The sequence below is a fragment of the Melospiza melodia genome, chromosome 2 (genome assembly GCF_035770615.1).
Source record: "Melospiza melodia melodia isolate bMelMel2 chromosome 2, bMelMel2.pri, whole genome shotgun sequence".
Lineage (NCBI taxonomy): Eukaryota > Metazoa > Chordata > Aves > Passeriformes > Passerellidae > Melospiza > Melospiza melodia.
Window position 1 is genome coordinate 71,106,077 of NC_086195.1, and position 19,651 is coordinate 71,125,727.

At 38.5% G+C, this 19,651-nt stretch overlaps 1 protein-coding gene across 1 annotated transcript; it reads right to left on the minus strand.

Annotated features, from left to right (window-relative positions):
- Positions 1 to 675: 675 nt before the first annotated feature.
- Positions 676 to 19,083, minus strand: RAB38 (RAB38, member RAS oncogene family). The gene is made up of 3 exons (XM_063150454.1): positions 18,774 to 19,083; positions 10,914 to 11,194; positions 676 to 841 (listed from the first exon to the last, which is right to left on the minus strand). The coding sequence occupies exons 1-3, from the start codon at positions 18,976 to 18,978 to the stop codon at positions 689 to 691; spliced, it is 639 nt and encodes a 212-aa protein (XP_063006524.1). The 5' UTR covers positions 18,979 to 19,083; the 3' UTR covers positions 676 to 688.
- Positions 19,084 to 19,651: the final 568 nt, after the last annotated feature.

Consider the following 19,651-nt stretch of genomic DNA (forward strand, 5'->3'; position numbering starts at 1 on the left):
CTTGATTCATTGTATTTTGCTTCATCTAAGATAAGGCTATCAACTGTGAGAATGTAACTCCTCAGAAAGAGGGAGCCAATTCTTCATCAGTGTCGGCAGCTCAGATCTTCTGGAGAACTGGATTATGTGAAATGCTCCTGCATCTTCAGTCCTGTCACTACATCCAGGAGACTGAACTTGCAATGGGAACATTTAACTGTGAGCATTCTTGGTGTCTCTTTCTGAACAGCTCAATTTTCATTTTCATCATAATCTTCCTCATATGAAAAAAGATCATTCAAGTTTGAGGGGTGACAGAGAGTTCAATGATGACATTTGCCTGGTCAAGGTATTGAGAAAACATGGAAATCAATGGACAAGTAGGGTGCTGCTGCAGTCTCATCAAAAATACGAATTTTCAGAAACCACATGGCAAAGAAATGAGTTTTGGTATCACCGGTGCCACCCAAATAGGAAAACACAGCCATCACCATGAGTCTTATTTGACCAATAGCCATAGAGAGTTTTGACTAGTTGCTAGGAATGAACACCTCATAATAAATTTTAGCTGAAAAAAAGAGAAAAATTTAAATATATTTTTGAGAAAATTACAATCTGCTTAGGGACAATGTGGGCAGGCTGGTTTCGTTGAATAAAGTATAAATTGTGAATCATAGTTGTTCAGCTCTTGTAATAGTCTGGAAGTCTCTTAGGATTTAAAGCAAGCTGAACAACTGACAATCTTGGAGGAATTCAAGTGTGGTTTTATAATATCTGGTTCAACCGACTGAACTGGATCACTCTCACTAGCAATTATGTGTTTCACCAAGCATCTGGAAGCTTCATTGATGTTTATATTTTCCTGCAAATGAAAGAGAAAGAGAGGTTGATTAGTCAATAATAATAAAAACATGTTGCATATTTCCTATGCATAATTAAATTTTTCCCTCAACAACATCAAAATTTACTTACTGTAATAAACAGTTTTCAAAAATTGACTGTGTTAAATAGTGCTTACTGGAGTTTTGAAGTTGGTTAAGTTTTATATATATTATGATTCATATATGTTTTAAAATGTATACAGAGCTGATTTTAAATTACCTCAATCTCTTGGTGACTTGATTGTTTCAACAAACTAAAAAACAAATGCCAGAGAGGTGTTGAAGATCGATGACTGAAGTAAAGCTCCAAAGATCATATTTCACTGCTTGAATAATGGCTACTCATTTCCAAATAGTTAATTACATACCAGTAATCACAGCCATGCACAGCACTTATTTTTTAAAGCCGTTCCCACAATTTCAAGACGATTTCTGTATGCAATGCTCACAATGAAACCTGTGATGGACCAGTTTCATTGAATAAATGATACAATCTCAAATTACTCACTAAACAGTAAAACTGTTCTGTATGGTTTGGAGTCCTCCCTGATTTCTTGTTGGGGCTGACTGCAATGCACTGCATCTCCAATGCACTGATTCAGAAGAAATATATCACCACTGGTTTCATTTGGAGGAGAGAAATCCTCACTCTAGGGGTTTAAAATGAAAGCTAAAGCACACCTTTTCTTACATGTACCTGATATCAACTGCACATTTTACTTGCACCAATTCTTACCCTGTTTGTAGAATAAGTAACCAGGAAACAGCTTGATCAGTGAGACACAGCACAACACAGCATAGAAAATAAGCAGTAGTAGTGAACAAAGATTTTTTTTTTTTTTTTTTGGTAAATAACAGCCAAAAATATGTTTGGAATGAAAATTCAGTCTCTCTGGCATAAAAGGCACTCTTCTAGTGTGCCTTTTGATTACTTATTTTACAAGGCAGGAGACAGAAACTTCACTGCAGTCTCAATCTTCTAGGAAATTGTGTCACACAGCCACATACATCCACATGGAAATGCATACCAATATATAGACATACATTTGTGCATATGCACACACTACTCTTGCTCAGTAAAGATAATGTTTTACTTGCAGCCTAAGATTACCCAGGTTTCCAAGTTGAATCTCTGAGTCATAGACTAGTTTTGGCTGGAAGGGACATTTAAATGCCACCTAGTCCCAATTCTCAAGCATGTCCAGGTCTCTCTGGATAGCAATCTGGAGCCTGCTGCACTGAGGCCATAAACTAGCTATAAAAGAAAGAAACGTGTGTGTTTCAGTAGAGAAGACACATTTATAGGAAAATCAAAAGCTAAAGGAATAGATTCTTTGTATTTTATGCTATCTCCCACTTTCCAACTAGCCACCTCATGCTGGACCATGACTTTGTCTAATTCCCTTGAAATCAATGTCAAAACTCCACAAATTCCATTGTCCATCCCTCTGAATCACAGTAAAGGACTGAAATCTGTGGATCTAACTGAAAATGTTAAATAGTGCAAGACTTCACTTCAATGACAAACATGAACTTAAATATTTTGTATGTACAGAATATCAGCAAGTTGTAAACCCCCAATACTTTAGAAAAGTACATATTAATGTACGTAGTAACTGCTAGAAAGTAATATGGGCCTGGGAATCGTCTCTCTACTGAGATGTTAAAATTCTGCTGTATCACATGGCTCTCTCAGACCAGACTAGAAAATTCCTCAAGCATGCACTGAAAACCCTTTTCAGAGCACTGTGAAATTTTATTTAAAAAAAACCCAGACAATGAAAAATGTCTCTCAGCACTGCCTAGAAAACTGAAGCCAAAATAGAAATGTACAAAAATGCACAAAAACAGAAATGTAAAAACCTTTTGCATTGTGTTTGTTTTTACTGATGGACTGGTGAGCATTTAATTTGCCCATGTGCTTCTTATGTGTTGAAATAACAGCTTGTGTTTATTTAATAAGGTCTTAGGGACTATCTAAGATTCTACCCAAAATGATTAATGTTCAGAAGCAACCATCTTTATTAGGGGCTACCATTTCACAGCACTTGGAAAGAGGGAAGGAACCAAGCCCACAATAGCATAAAATTGATATATGTGGACATCCCTCATCCCTGCTGGTGATAGATGGAAATCCATGTGGCAGACATGACCCTAAAAATGCAGAAGAAAAAGAATTCTCTGGCCAGTACTCAAACAAGAAAAAACAAAAAAAAAAGAAAGAGGGAAGGAATAAAAAGTCCTGTCCTGATCCTACTGAGTCTAGAGAGTCAGTTTCTCACCTTTAACATTTATATGAACTGTTTAAGCTGTGTGGATGACAATTTCAGCTGGGGTACAAGGGGAGGAAGACGAAGGGTGACCCTGACAGACAGCACAGCTTGTTTTGAGTTTGTGTCTAGCTCCAGCCTGTTCCTGTGGTTCAGATGACAACAGGCACACAGTATGGATGAGAAGTAATATGTTAAGTTACCTGCTGCAAGGAGCCTGTGGTCATTCCACAAAAGCAACTCCTGCTGTCCCAGATCCCTGCCTTGACCATTTCCTTTCTGATGCTACTACTGCCTTTTGTTACAACCTTAATCCTGTGGCAACCTAGACCTGCAGATCAGACATTGCTGTATTCTGGTCTGACAAATGAAATATTGATTTCTCTACCTCTCCTCCTATGGTGTGTTTTGCAAAAGAAAAATCTGTATTCTGCTAGGCAGTGAAAAACTACAGACAGTAGAAGGTGATCTGCTATCCAAACACAGACATTCAGAGGTCTGGTGATTTTAGGGCCCATGAAGTGTTGAGAGGCAATCAAGGGGAGGAAAGGAAAGAAGAGAAAGTTAAAATCCACTCAAACGCAAAAAAACCAACAATCAGAGTGTAAGATTGGACAGAGAAGAAAAATCACAGACAAACCACTAATGGTATTGAGACATGGAAATTGCCTCAATTATACCTGAAAATAAAACTAAATATGTCCATAATTGTCACGTCCCATATGGCTTTGTCCTACAAAAGAACATCAAAGAAACTGAAGATTGCTGAAGTTCAGACTCTCTTCTCTTCTCTTCTCTTCTCTTCTCTTCTCTTCTCTTCTCTTCTCTTCTCTTCTCTTCTCTTCTCTTCTCTTCTCTTCTCTTCTCTTCTCTTCTCTTCTCTTCTCTTCTCTTCTCTTCTCTTCTCTTCTCTTCTCTTCTCTTCTCTCCTCTCCTCTCCTCTCCTCTCCTCTCCTCTCCTCTCCTCTCCTCTCCTCTCCTCTCCTCTCCTCTCCTCTCCTCTCCTCTCCTCTCCTCTCCTCTCCTCTCCTCTCCTCTCCTCTCCTCTCCTCTCCTCTCCTCTCCTCTCCTCTCCTCTCCTCTCCTCTCCTCTCCTCTCCTCTCCTCTCCTCTCCTCTCCTCTCCTCCTCCTCCTCCTTCTCCTTCTCCTTCTCCTTCTCCTTCTCCTTCTCCTTCTCCTTCTCCTTCTCCTTCTCCTTCTCCTTCTCCTTCTCCTTCTCCTTCTCCTTCTCCTTCTCCTTCTCCTTCTCCTTCTCCTTCTCCTTCTCCTTCTCCTTCTCCTTCTCCTTCTCCCTCTCCCTGTAGTGCTTGTTACCCAGCCTCCTCTGAGGCCACTTTTACCTTCACAGTTCTCCAAACGCAGGAGACACTCTGTCTCCCTGTATTGCTTTCAAGGCTGGTATTACTCAGCACTGCATCTTTGACGTGTTTATCTGGACAGCAGCTTTCTGTGATAGGGAAGTGCTGCTATGGCCATTTGTCAAAAGGAGAAAATGCAGAGCCACATGAATCCTGGTCCAGCATGCAGTGGCTAGTTGGAAAGTGGGAGATAGCATAGGATGAAGTCTTCACATGATAAGTTAAGAATGCAACAATTTCCTTTCTCAAGAAAAGCTCCTTCCCAAGAGAGAGCTTTTACTGCAAGGCCAAAAAGGATCTTACCCACGTTATGGTGTCTTTATCAGTCCTGTATTCCTGATTCAGCATGCCAGCCTTTATAAAAGCCTTTCCCAAGCACCTTGCCCTGCCCTGTCCCTTGAGGTGCCTAGCCCAGTTCTGTGTGGCTCAGAAAGCCCCAGCACCTGATACACTGTCCCAGTCAGTGCAAGAGCTGAGATGTGAATCCATCCCCAAGTGATTTATCCTGCATCAACCTGCCAGAATCTGCCAGAGCAAGGACCTGAACCCTGCTTCTGTGACAATGCCTGACTACTTGTGCAAGTCTTTCTTGTGGCCTCATCACGAAGGAATGGAAAGATGAAAATCAGAACATGCTACTCTTTATTCTATTGCTAAACAAAAAAAGGCAAAGAAAATAACTCTGACTAATCTCTGAAATCCAGAAAGGAACACTGGAGGACACAAATGAAATTAGTGTTTGCTTGTAGATCAATCTTATTAAAATATATCCTTTCAAAGGGCACTTTTATGGAAGGGATAGCAACTGAGGGCAGGGAAAGAGAGCTGCATTATTTAAAACCCTTGAACCGATTGCTATTGGAAATAATGTCTTGTAAGCAACAATCAACTAAAGGCAAAAGAAATACATTATTGAATGTGACTCAAAGCAGTACACAAGCTCAGCAAATGTTTTTGCATTCTGGATTATCTTCCCCCTTATCTGCCATCTCTACTGCAGATGCAGAACATTAACATTTAGAGCATTCCTTTTCAATATATGAAATAAGTTCCCACAGATTAGAGTATCTTAGCTCTTTGTAGAAGAATAAAGGCCCTGACAAGTTTTAAGGGCCTGTCTCACTTTCAGACGAAAGAAATTTTGTTTCTTTATCATGCACATATCTTAAATTTGACTATCGGGTTGTTTTCTGATAGAATGCTTTTCCCATTGACAGTTTTTCCTCTTACTGATTCTGATGCTTCTGAGTCTTACCTTGAAAACCAGGGTGAAGAGCAGTGTGTATGCAGGCACAGAGCTCTTGGGGAGCTCTAAATCACTGCTGCCTAGAGACATGACCCTAGATTAGTGCTGCGCTTGAAGGAAATTGACTTCCCATAAGCAAGCATTTACAAATTGTGAAATATTCAGGTATTAGATGGGAACCTAGTGAGAAGCTCATAGCTTCCACATTTTATTTCCATACTGCAGTAAAATCCAGGCGCAAGGAAATAACTTGAAAGATGCTTTAACCTGCCCTCCCCTGGAGCTAGCATGCTCCCTTAGCAGAACTCCCTGGAAACTGCTGGGAACAGAGCCTTATTAAGATGGTGTGCTCTGCTCCTGCAGTGGTGTTTCCAGGAAAATGCAGCCATACAAGTTAAAAGCCATCTAGAAGCATGAACATGAAATTCATAGACGTGAACTGCTGTGACGGCAACTCTGTCAAAAGATCTTTCCTGTGATTTAATTCTTACATCTGGTTGAATAGCCTGCAACAAAATTATTTCACTTCATGATTTTCTGATTTCAACAATTTTGTATTTCTCTGAGTTTCCAGATTTGGGACAGCACTAAATAATGCATTTCATAAAAGTGTTCCAGAAAGCTACAGGACAGCTCTAATACCCATAGGATAATCTGAATGGACTCCTTTCAATTACAGGAAAAAAAAATCTGCAGAGGATTCTGCACAGAGTGATTGTACATCTGAAATGAAATATCCTGCCTTAAATCTCAGCTTTATTTCTTGCTTTATGGCAGAATAGGAAGTATTTCCTCAAACTGTACTGTGAGATTGGTTAGACTTTTTTGAGTGAATTAAAAAGACCATCTAGGGAGCCACACATCCCTAACTGGGTCTGGCAGTCTCAAATGAGTTGCTTGGATTTAAGTTACCAGATCAGCAGATTAGTTTAGAGTGTCAGCCTAATTCAAATACATGTCCAAACCTTGTTTTTCTTTATGGAAATCAGAAGTGCATATCCAGTTCCTCTGCAAATATACTGCATAGCTTGCTTTTTTCATGTTTCATAAAAATTGTCCAGTCAAAAGAACTGAAGAATCTGTGATTTAAACAAGGGCTAGTAGAGCTTGTATTATTCATAGAATGCCCTGGTAAGGTAGGAAGAATTCATGTCTTTGTTTTTTGAAAGAAAGGCTGGAACAGACGAGAGAATGACTTTCTGAAGGCAACACAGCAATGGCAAAGAGGACTTTTAATTGCTAGTCCAGCATTTGTACCCTGTAAGGGGTTGAAACTAGATTATTTTTAAGGTCTCTTCCAACACAACTCATTCTGAATCTATGTTGGCATACCATGGACTGCCTGTCAAACAAAAGCTGAATAAAGGACATCTTATTACCCACATTTCTTAGAGGCAGAACTATAATACTATCCTGGTCCAAATAGGATGTATCCAAATAGCCCAGAGACTCAGACTGCTCATCAGTCTCCAGGTCATGATGCTCAGGAGACAAGGAGCTGTGTGCTTAACCTAGTTCTGTAAGTATCTGAAAAGCACAGCTACCAGCCTTTCTGGGCAATTTGGACAAAACATGAATGTCTTTTCATCTAATTCTGTATTGCTGACGGTAGAATTACAGCAGGGAAAAGAGGAACTCAGGCATAATAACAGCACAGCCATGGCCAGTTGTAAGGTATTTAAGTTTTTTCTGAATTAGGTACTTTCAAGCACATTTAGTTTTGCCTAACTTGTCTGTTTTGTTGCACAAGTTCCAGTTTTATTATAAAGTGATAATAAGCTTGAAATTGCTCCTTTTCTAATCCAAGTCAAAAGCTCACTTCTTTGAACTAGGCATGGTGGTGAAAACAGTTTAAAGGCTTGGAAATGTGAGTGGAGCTCTCAGCTGCTCTGGCCACGTGCTGGATAATTTAATGTGTGACAGGAAGAGGAAATTTCCTTCCTTTAAAAGAATGGTTCTTTCACAATAGTTGTGGTCATGAAATTTATTAAAGAATTAACTATTAAGGGTTATTTGGTGATTATCTGGGGATGTGCCTCTTATACTGCAGTCACTATGGGTGAAGTAAATATGCAGATATAAAAGAGACCAGGCTCACCACCGGCTATATGGCAACAACAGTGTAACTTGTGACTACACTGTGAGGCAGTGTTGCCCAATAAGGCCCTTCTCACATGGAAAACTGTTCAAACAAAATCTCTCTTTGTAGGGAGAAGACTGAGAGAGGGTTATTTCCTTCAGATCAATGTAAGAATCAAAACTAATACATAAGCCTGCATTAGATGGCTCAAATATTTTATATTGGAGTGGTTAGCTCACAAAAATAGCACCAGGGAATAATACAGAGGGTTTTTTTTTTTTTTTTTGTGTAATCTTCCAGTGAACAGACAAAAGCTTAAAACCATTGACAGATTGAAATATGGCAGGTACATATACAGCATGCTACTTTCTGCAAGGCAACCAGAACAAAAATATGTTCTTTTTATAAGTAATCACCTTTGTTTTTCCAAAATGCATAAATCATATTCAGTTTGTTCTCAAGGCTTTAACATTTCCAAGCACATCTCCAGAAAACCTCTGGAGATCTAATTATTCCAGGGTACCACAAAAAGAGAGTTATTACTTATTTGAACTGCTAAAACTGATAGCTGCAATATGAGGACTCCTTTGTCCATGCTATTCTGCTTCAAAAGAGTTCCTATTCTCTGTAGCAAACAGAGTTAGTAATTTTTTTTTTATCAGACCCAAGTTCAATTACTTGTGGTGCCCTAGGCTGAAAGAATACCAGGTATGTACAATATCCAGAATTCTAAAATAGTAGTAATATTAACTTTTGTTTAGAAAAGGAAGTGCAAGGTTTAGTTTAGGACTTAGATCAAGTGGGGAAATTATTTTGATCTAACTTAGTTTAAATGTTTTGATTCTACCATCTTTACTGGAATGACTCTCTGCATAATTTTAAAGTCAGAAGCCTCCAATTCTGGGTGGAAATCAGGTGTGTGGATTGCAGAACAACAGGTCCTAGCCTCTGGTGTATAACAGCAGAGAACAGTCTGGTAGCAGCTGTGTGCCCTCGACTCTCATCATTCCCTTCAGAGTGGCTTTTGAAAGCAAGTCTTGTCATAGCTGGATTTTTTTTCTGTTCCTACATGATTGCATTGTCAATCTGGGGACTGCTTGGCTTTTGGAGTTAAATAATGTAAGAAGAATATAGATATTTACCATATCTAAATAAGAGAAATTCTTAATTCTGTGCAGCTTAGAGAAACTTGGGAAAAATTCCTCTGTTATGACTTTAAAAAAAAGTTATGTTCTCTATACATCTTTTATACTTCCGTAGTTCTGCCCCAGACTGGCTCCATCATCATCATAAAACCTCTCTGTGATCTTTGAAATTGTTTGCATATTTATTTTCTGTCATGATCTGCAATGAGTCTTAGCACAATAAATGCGGTTGACCTTTTTGAGTGGTGGACATGTGCCATGTTTACCATCCTCATAGTAAAATTTAGTTTATCATAAGGAGGATCACTGGATTCTCTTGGCCTCACCTAACACAAATCAGCAGATGAACCACAGACCTAAATACAAACCCTGTTGTGGAGCAAGAGAGTTTACACCCTTACTTAGACCAAAATTTCTCTCTGTAAATGGCATCTTATGAAACAGTGGCTGGATTTGAGACTCATTCAGTAGAGAAGCAAAGGCATTAATTACAAAGACATAGAATCATAAAATCTTAGAATGGTTTGGGTTGGAAGGGGCCTCTTCAAATCATTTTGTCTAACCCTCCTGCCAGGGCAGGGACATCCTCAGCTAGATTGGTTGCTCAGAGTCAAATCCAATCTAGCCTTTAATGTTTCCAGGGATGGAGCATCCACCACATCTGGGCGACTTGTTCCAGTGTTTCACCATCCTTTGTCAGAAAAAAAGATTTCTTATCTCTAGTATAAATCTACCTTCTTTTAGTTTAAAACCACTACCCCTTGTCCTATGACAACAGGCTCTCCTGACAGGTTTGTCCCCATCTTTGTTATAAGCCCCCTTAAGTACTGAAAAGCTGCAATCTCAGCCCAGAGTTCATGCGATGCTTGAGGCAGTCTGGGATATGCTGCTATTCCCCCGCTGTTACTTCTGCTGATTACTAGTGAAACATCTTTTAAATATTAATGCTTAAAGAAGGTTTCAAGACCAGAAAAGTAAAATACAAATATACACCCTAAAAGTTCTTAAGTACCTTACATAAACTCTTTAAAAGGAATTAAACAATCAAATGCAGCATTTTGGCTTCCAGCCTACTAGAAATCTAGGTTAAACCAGAACCAATCTGTTTACATTTCAAACATCCAAAAGTTCCCCAGAGCTGTTAATGATGACACCAGCTTTCATAATAGGATACAATCAACACAATATCCACAGAATTGTTGTGTTCAAATCAATATTTCACATGCCAGCTTCCAAATCCTGCACGAACTGAAATTATCCAAGACATCTCAAATTGATCTACAGTACCAATGTACTTTTGGCCTTTGAAATTTGAAAGTCTGAGTGCCCTTTCTGATTTTTATCTTAATATTCCATGCACTCAGGAAATCTATACCAAGGCAAAGAATTGAACCTCAGAGTAGCTCATTCAGCCTTTTGACCACTGATATTTCCTTCCTCCACAGATATGTGATTTTTTTGAAAAGACTTTTGAGAATGAGAGCTTATAACAGTGGACATTGTACAAGCACCACAATAGACTGACTTTATTTCTGGAATCTAAGGCAATGAAGCTATTGTCTCAAATCAGCATTTCTCAAGCAAAGTGGTTATATAAATATTTAGAGATAATATTCAATGTTAAGAATGATGAAAAGCATCTTCATATCATTCACAAGAGGTAGCTTTTATGCCCTGCCTAAGGTCATCCTCCTCCCCGGGCTATTGAGCAGTAACCTGTTGACCGGGTACATACTTTACTGCTGGCCTATCCCAGCACAGCAGCTGCATTTCAGAATCTTGCAATAAAATACCTAAAAGAAATAAAATTGCATACTATATATTTACAAATCTATCTTAACTTAATATTACCAAGAGAGGAGCTTTTCAAGGTGCACGTTTAGAGCAAATGATCTATTTTAAAAACTGATTTCTCTGTCCTTAGAAACATTTGAAAAGAAACAGAAACATTACCTTGGCTGATGTTTCAAACCAGCCCACGAACCCATTCTCTTTGCAGAACTGATCCATCTTGATGCCGTTGTTCATAAGAACATCTATTCCCTGGTCACATTTGTTTGCTAATAGGACTGCTGGCACAGGTTTGCCATTTGGAAGAACCAATTTAGAGTCCAAATCCTCTTTCCATTTTGTCACTGCTTCAAACGTCGCAGGTCTTGTAACATCAAAGACAATAAATGCTCCCATAGCCTCTCTGTAATACACCCTGGTCATGTTTCCAAATCTTTCCTGTCCTGTAATGAAGAAAGTAGAAGGGAAAAACAACACTAGGTCAGTATTTCACATAGCAGATTTTCTAAGATAACATTACTGCAGGCAGGACTTCATTTTAAAAGTCTCTGGGAAACTACTTTTTGCCTAAATAATTTTAAATACCATGCTAGAATAATTTGTATGAAAATGCAGGAGAGTTTTGCATGAAAAAGGAATTGTCAAGCCAACACCCTAGGAAATTTAATGAAGTTCATTATAAGTGAATAATAAGTGTGATAAGTGAATAATAAGTGTATGGTGTTATTAGACTACCAGATTTCTCAGTCTGTGGACAGTGCCAAGAGTCTTTGAGTACATTATAGGACTTTCAACAAGAGACACAAAAAAATATAGGCACCAGATTGGAAACTCCTTGGTAATATGGTATTTTGTCTAAAACATCTAACACAACTGAACTGCTCAAGGATGAAGAGGATCCTGCATATTCTCATGCAAATGATAATAACCAGCAGTACCATAATATAGCTCTGGAGCCATACCAGGTATAAGTGTAATTACAAGTTTATTTTTACTGACAAACTAAAGCACAGAGGTGAGGAAGTTGAATTTAAAGCCTTACAAACGTGGAAAGTGCTCTAAGAAATATCATATTGCAGTAGCAATATGAAGAGCTGCATTGCTCCACTGAAAAGTTCTGTGAAGAAGGATTTCATACCAGTTCTGTCCAGAAGCTTCATGGTTTTATTTGCTGAATTCAAAGTGCTTTCTGGGAAAGGACAGAGTTTTTGGGAGCTAAAGTACATTAGTATATTCAAACATGGACATTTTTAAATATCTTTCATTTTATATGATTAAAACTATGAACAAATTAATACATGACATCAGGATGTGGTATGTTGATCAGCTGTGGATTTGTTAATATAACTGCTGTTTTCATAGGAACTCTGGAAAAATAAATTACACAGAGCTTTTCTTGAAAATAAAATATAGATTTTCTACTAATGTCTGCAGCATAGCTGTGATCTAAAGAAGATTTATAAGCTCCTGAAACATTTCACAACAATAGGAGTTTTTAAGCAAGACAACTCTTGTACATGCTTCCATAGCTGGGAAAAAGTGCTATGGAAATAGAAGCATTGAATGCAGACCTGTTTCTACCCTTATTTTCTCAATGTGAGCAATTTTGAGTAGGTTAGGAAGACAAGAAGATTGGCAGTCTGCCTCTGACCCCAGGAAGGTTATTTGTGGAGAATTTGTCTGATATAAATTTTGCTGTCAAATGTAAGGGAAGGCTGAGAAGGGAAAGGTACCAATTGTTTAGCTTCTAGACCATGCACTTTCATTTAATGGAAATAGCACTGAACCCAGTTAGGGGGTCAACACCATCAGTTTTTGATGTTTGTCTTTGGTTTTAAGCACTGTGGCAGCAAGGAGACAGTCATTCACATGATTCAGAAACCAAAGAAGAAGCCTGTCTTCTTGAAATTCATGTCAAAATTTTTTTGTCTTAAAGAAACACTGTGTCCTATTGATAAAGCAAGATAGAAATAGATTATTTCTGGGAAAGAAGAGGTCATTTTCAAAATTTCTTTCGTCTATATTTTTATTCAAATGTCTTATGATTCCTATCAGTGGGCTAATCAGATGAATGGCTAAGTCATGTGTTATTCAATAATCTCCTTGTTGAGAAATTCTTTTTTCATCTGCAAGAAGGTGCCTTCCACCAGAAGCCAAGGTTTAATTAGAAACATGGCAGTGAGGTAAGCAGCAACATATACAGATAGTTTTTGATGGATATTGTATTTCACTGATACTTTATATTTCTCATTCAAAGTTCTTGAGATGCTTACACTATAGTGATATGAGAGCAGCTCAACTCAGGCCTCACCCTTAGTTATTAGGACACAGATCACTGGGATAGGTGGGACATGGTGTCATAGAACAAAACTAAATTATTCATTTGCAGAATGAAATCATCCACCATGAAGGAAGTTACTAAAGGAATAAAAGGCTCCTAAGTGGTGATCTTCTGCTTAGTAGTGGCCCACAAATTCCTGACAAATTGAATGACACTGATTCTTCCTCTGGCTTCCAGCTGCTTTTTCAGATACTCAGGAATTTTACTGCACAGAAAAGCCAGTGTGTTTGTAAAAGCAGCATTTTGCAGGAAGACAGGGATAACCAATTTCCATCACCAACCACTTCAAAGAAAGAGAAAGAACGGAGCTGCATGATTAACTGTCTGAACTGTTTTGAAGTGGTCTTTTTCTCCATCAGTTATAATTAATGTATCAACATACTCGACAGAAAGGCATTAGGCCAGTTTGAATGGAAAAAGTGGTGCTTTATAAATCAGAGTTTTAGTTTTATGACCTTTGCATAATGATTTTATTTAATTTAAATTGTGGAAAAAGTGATCTTGAGTATTTGCATTGAGCTTGGAGAACTAAATAATATGCCTAAGGATGCAGAAGTACTCTTTTTTCTACAGATTCTCGCTTATGTGAACAAAATCCTATATTAATAGATGAGGTTCCTAAAACCTTTTAGTTTAGCAGAATTGCTCGTAATAGTAGGCACTGCTTGATGTATTAAAGATGTCAAAATCTGGCCTTAGGTTTTCAGCAACACAATGTCTTAGGCAGGAATAAGGCTAGAAAATAGATCAACCATTAGGTATTCAGTGGTATCTCTCAGGCAGCCTTGAACATTAGAATCTGCTTTACAGCAAGACCAACTAGGGAAGGAAGATTGGTTTTACTTTTTACTGGAAGGGTCAGAAGCTTGGGAAATATTTGATGTGGTCCCTAGTACTTTACTGCATCATTTACAAGACCGCTGGCATTTGGCATCAAACCCTGCAATTCCAATGGCCTTTGCCCACTGAGGTGGGGCTTCATGTTGGGATTATCAGCCCTAAATTAGATTAGAAAATTAACTGGGAGTACTGAAGGTTAGGATCCCTTTGTAGTCCGAGACTGGGAAAAAATGTTAATTCAGATGAATCCTACTCTACTTGGAAGCAAACCCAGTGAGACCAAGGTGATAAAGATTTCTACTAAAGGGAAGCACTCCCTGTCTGAAGGGCAGCTGCCTGCACATTTATCCTAATCTCGGTGGCACCTCTGCAGCAGGCAAAGCTATCAGTTCAAAGGTTTAAAGCAACCATCAGCTGAACTTTCATAGCTTATAAAAATTTACCCCAAATAAATGTGTACAGTAATCTAAAATTTTCACTAGCCACTATCATCTCTAATAAAGGTATAAAAAGTAATGATAAATGGATGAAGATAATTTCCAAAATTTTGACCACAGCATCTGAAATGTGGCACAAAAATTTTAATTAAAAATTGTTTGAATTTTTAATGCTGAGTTTAATGCCCAATGCTGAGTTTTATGATGCATTCTACTTCTTGCCACTGTTCTAAGAGACCATGCTTTTGGGAACTACTTGGCTTTACAGACAGCCTTTAGCCAACACTGAAAAGCTGGAAACTGTGGAGAAGATTTAAACATTTTTTACCTTTCCCTTCAAAATATCTTTTAGAGTATTCACACTTGAATTCAAATAATTGCCTTTATTGATTGAAGCTTAAGCAGCCCTTGAGCTGATGTTCACCACCCCAGAAGGAGGAAAAGCAGGCTGTCAGCAGGATCTGGCCCACAGATTCCCTCACCAATCTCTACTGAAATAAAGCCCTCACAGCAAGAGACTTATTTATGTTTGCAGAACAGTAATTTCAAGGTAACTTAGCCTAGAAATCACCATGACTATCTTATTTATGCATATGTGCTGCAATGCTTAGCAGCTGCCGTAAGCCTAAAATGCTGAGGACGTGCTGTGCCTGGCATTAGTGAACAGGTTTCCACTTGCTCCCTCTGCAGCATAACAATCCTAAAAACTTTACAAGTGCAGAGATACTCGTCTATATCTGTGGGTAGACTGCTGCTTCTGAAGGTGAAAGTGACCTGGAAAGGAAATGGAACTGTTCTTTCCCCAAAGCATTGGTCCAACTGTTTATGAGATGAGAACCAGACTTTTAAACACAAACCAATATCTTTTTGGTAGCAATGAATAACCCAGCCCACCCAAATGCAGAAGGAGTGATAAAGAGGAAGCTGAGATGGCTGTGGAAAAGGAGCAGGGAGCAGGCTCTGATGTGCTGCTCTCTGATGTACAAAGCTCCTCCCTGCAGTAAATCTATGGCTAAAGCTGGTCTTCAGAGAAATCTCTGGGCTGTTCAGGCACAAAACACAGACAGTAGCACAGAGAGCAGCCTTGCAGAGAAGGGAATAGCAAACACACCCGGATCTGCGGCCTGCAACAGCTGTTTTCTTCAGAAGCACTGTGCCAGACTGCATCTGCAGGGCCAACCCCATCCACTGCAACCTTGTGCAAAATATGATTCAGAATTTCTTTAAAGCTTTCCTTCTAAGAATTTGTTAATGAATTTAAAGGACATAAACACAAAGACAGTAGAAAAGATAAAGAAATAAAGACAGAAATTGACTGAGGGGCAAGATTTAATGTTGTATGACACAGCAGTAGAGATGATGGCATACTTTAAAAGGAACACCAAAACTAATAATTTGTGAAACAAAATGGAATTGTTGTGAAGAAATTAAAGAAAGGTGAATTTTATCATGTATATCTCCTCCCACACTCAATACTAAACATTCAGTCACCTCAAACTTAGGCATTTCACTGAATCAGACATAAGTTCATAGATCTTAATGACAGCATGTTGTTACAAACACCATAACATCACATAGCATTATGGTTAATCTTACTATTCCTGCCTAACACTCACAGTTTCAGGAATACAGTATGTGTTAAAACCACTGTCTTAAAGTAACAACGTGTAATGCAGAGCCTACATTATCCCTGAATTAATTTTTGTAATACTTAGTTATCCTTGTTTTTTGGCATTACTCTCTCATCTAAATAAATGCAGTTTCAGCATTTAGCTGTTAGATCATATTATAGTTTTGTTTACAAAAGTAAAAAACACAGAAAAATATCTTACACAAATATTAACTACTTTTAATTAGATGGCACCAGATAAACCAAATTTACTTTTTCTTCTTGTGTCTGGTAAGGGTAAACCAGGCCAAACTACTTGGAATGTGTCACTACTCAAATGAAGTCACAACTTACATAAACCCTACTAATAATGTAGATAAGTTTGACACTAGTTTTAATCACAATATTTTAAAGAAAATTGTTTCTAGATTTTTAAACAATTTACTACCCATGAAAAGCAAGGAGGTACATATGTTTGGTACTGGGTTCACTGCCTGTATAATGGAGAGGGGAGAGGATATAAGAGCTAAAATAATACCTGATATGTATATATATAAATATGATAGAAATATGCATTCATATATCATTCCTGATATGAAATATTATAAATTTATTTGCAGAATTTGCTTCAATTCAAGGTGTTCTACATGCTAAGCCAACATCCTTCATCTTGGTCAGGGATTGAAAGTTTATTTCCTTAACCCAAAAGAAAAGCTTGACTTGATAATAGAGTCAATCAAAAGAGAAAGGATGTTTTTAGACCAGAGATTTTATTTTTCTCCCTCTTCTCATTGCCCATTTGTATTTTGCAAATGATTTTACATGACCAGCAACAGCCAAGAGAAACCAATTCCATTCTCTCCATATTTCCAATCAGTTTTACTTCTCTTTCATTTTTGAACCTCTTTTTCTCTCACCAGCCAGATGCCTTATGTGTGATAACTTTTATGCCTGCACCATGATCATCTAAATTGAGCATGTTGCTTACAGAACTTGCTCTCTGTGTACAGCCAGCAGCAGCTAAAGCTCCTTAAGCAGAAGTCATTAAAGCTAAGACAGCAACTCTTTTTATTACCAACCACTGTCTTGACCTTCACAATGATGCTTTGAATTGGGCAATTCATACGAAATTTAGTACTGCGCTGTAATTCTCTCTGTCATGTGTGATAACTCAGAAAGCATGCTAGTCATTCAGTACTACAACTAGGTGTAATTGCTTTTGCAGCCTGACTGAAAGCTACATCATATGATCCGCCAGCACATGATTAGTAGTGTAATAAATCTCTGAAACAAGGCATGCAAAATACATTCTTTAAGTCTTTGATACAGTCAGAATTTACTATTAAATGCTTTTTTCTCATGCAGAAATGTTTTTCTGGCAGTGTACGTATTTGTTGTTACAATCAGCCACTGTTAACTGTAAAATAATTGTTTGCCACATTATTCTATCTTTTAATAAAGAAAACTGAGCACATATGTATTTAAAACCATAAAACCACAGGACTGAATTAGCATGTGAAAAAGCGGAGTTTATACGTTTTACATAAAGCAGTGTTGTTGCATAAGTTTTAGTACCTCAGTGCCAAATTCAGAGCTCAGACATGAGACAGCTCAGTGCAGCAGAAAAGCACTCCCTCCACCAATAAGAATGTCAAGAATTTTTTCATTTCACCAGTTTTACCCGGTGCTGTTCCAGACTAGATCAATGAGCCTGAGTGAGCTCACTGCTCAGGCCACAGGCTGGTACAGTTGCCTAACAGCTGATATGATGCTCACCTTTATTCCCTATTTAATGAAAGTAATTTCTTAATTAAATTGAGCTTTTAAATGCTTCCCTTTATGCTGTAATCTATTGTTACAGTTGTATTTGATTCTTGCATTCACAAAATGAAAAATTATTACTTACAGCATGGGATATATGCCATCAAGATAAACTTATTTTTTGGACCGAAACAAAAATGATTGATTTATCAGAAAGGTGCTGCAAAAAAAGTTGCTTGCTTTATTTGAAGCCAAATCAAAAATGTCTGAAGCGCTGACAGCAACAATGTCAAATTCTATGCATTTTAATGATGTAACCATGTGGGGATATCTGGACTTTACTGTTTTTCTCCTTACAGAGGGAAAATAATCTTTTGTTTTGCTTGATGTTGGAATAAGGGTATTTAAATATGAGTAATTATATTTTTAACAACCAGAATGATTGCCAAATAGAAACATTTCTCTTTCCAAAACACGTAAGAAGTTGCTTTCATTGGACTGAAGGAGGGCAGGTATGAGAGAGAGGAAGAAGAAAGGTATTTTGATAAACTAACTCATATACATTCTCTTTATTTTTTTAACGATAAAGGTAATTTTAATCATCTTACTGAATCCCTCATCTATTCCACCAAATTAAAAAGATTTAACAGGACATTCTTGTTATTCTTCCTCCTGTCATAGAGGTCTGTTAGTTCAAGGAAGCAAAACTGAACATTGTCAGCTTCAGGTAAAACAACTGGGGCATTTGGAGAGAGGTGCCTGAGTCCCTTAATATGTCCAAGGGCTTGGGAGAAAAATCAGCTAGCACAGGTTTCACTCTGACTCTCTGGCTTCCCTAGTTTGGGAGTCTGCTGATTTTAAGGAATCTCCAAAATATCAAGCTGCCCTTAAAGTTTTCTCTCCTCAATCTGCTCTCCCTAACTGCATAGGCAGTGGCAGTTCCTAGCTTTCAGATCAGTACAAATGAGTTGGGGTCAGTATTTTGTATTGTTCTTTGATAGATTATGGGGCAAAGGGTTCTCCTCTGTACTCACCCGCAATGTCCCAGAGCTGCAGCCGTACCACAGTCTCAGCATCCCAGTTCAGCACCTTCAAAGCAAAGTCCACCCCGATGGTGGCCCGGTAGTGGGGGGAGAAGTTCTGGTGGACATAGCGCTTGATGATGCTGGTTTTGCCCACTCCCAGGTCCCCGATCACCAGCAGCTTGTAGAGGTGCTCCTTCTGGCTGTGCTTCTGCATCTTTCCTCTGGCTGCGGCTGCTCCCTGCAAACTGATTGCATGCTCTGCCCCAGGAATCCTGCCAGCCTGAGGGGAAGAGAGGGGGTGAGGGACTGGGCAGGGAAGGAAGGACAGCAAGGTAGGTGGAGGCTCTCTCCCTTCCTACGGAAGCAGGATCACCAGGTCCAGCAGGCAGCCCTGCTGGGAGATGAAGTAAGGACGAACTGGGGGAAGGAAGTCTCCCAGAAAGTTTTGTGCGTATGTGTGTAAAGGTCAGCACGAGGTGTGTCTGGGATTAGTCTGGCTGCTAAAGGCTTTGCAGGAAAATTCATGCAACAGTTCTGTATTCTGTTTGGCTCCTTGCTGAAAGGACAGTGTTTCTGTTGTGCACTAGTTTTACACACAGTAAATTTTGAATCGCTGCCTTGGTGATAATATATGCTTGTTTCCGGATGTCTTTAAGATGCCAGTCCCTGCAAAAAAACCCTGAAAACTCCCTTCAGAGGTTTCATTTTTGCATTAAAGTGCAAAAATTAAATCAGTGAGACTTCAGATTTGGATGAAATTTGGTTCTAATCTGTGTAAATGAGTGTGAATGCAGTTACATCACTAGTTACAGTGATATACAGCAGCTTTACTTGCGTCCATACTAGGAGGGCTGTACAAATTAATTTACACCAGATACATATGTTAA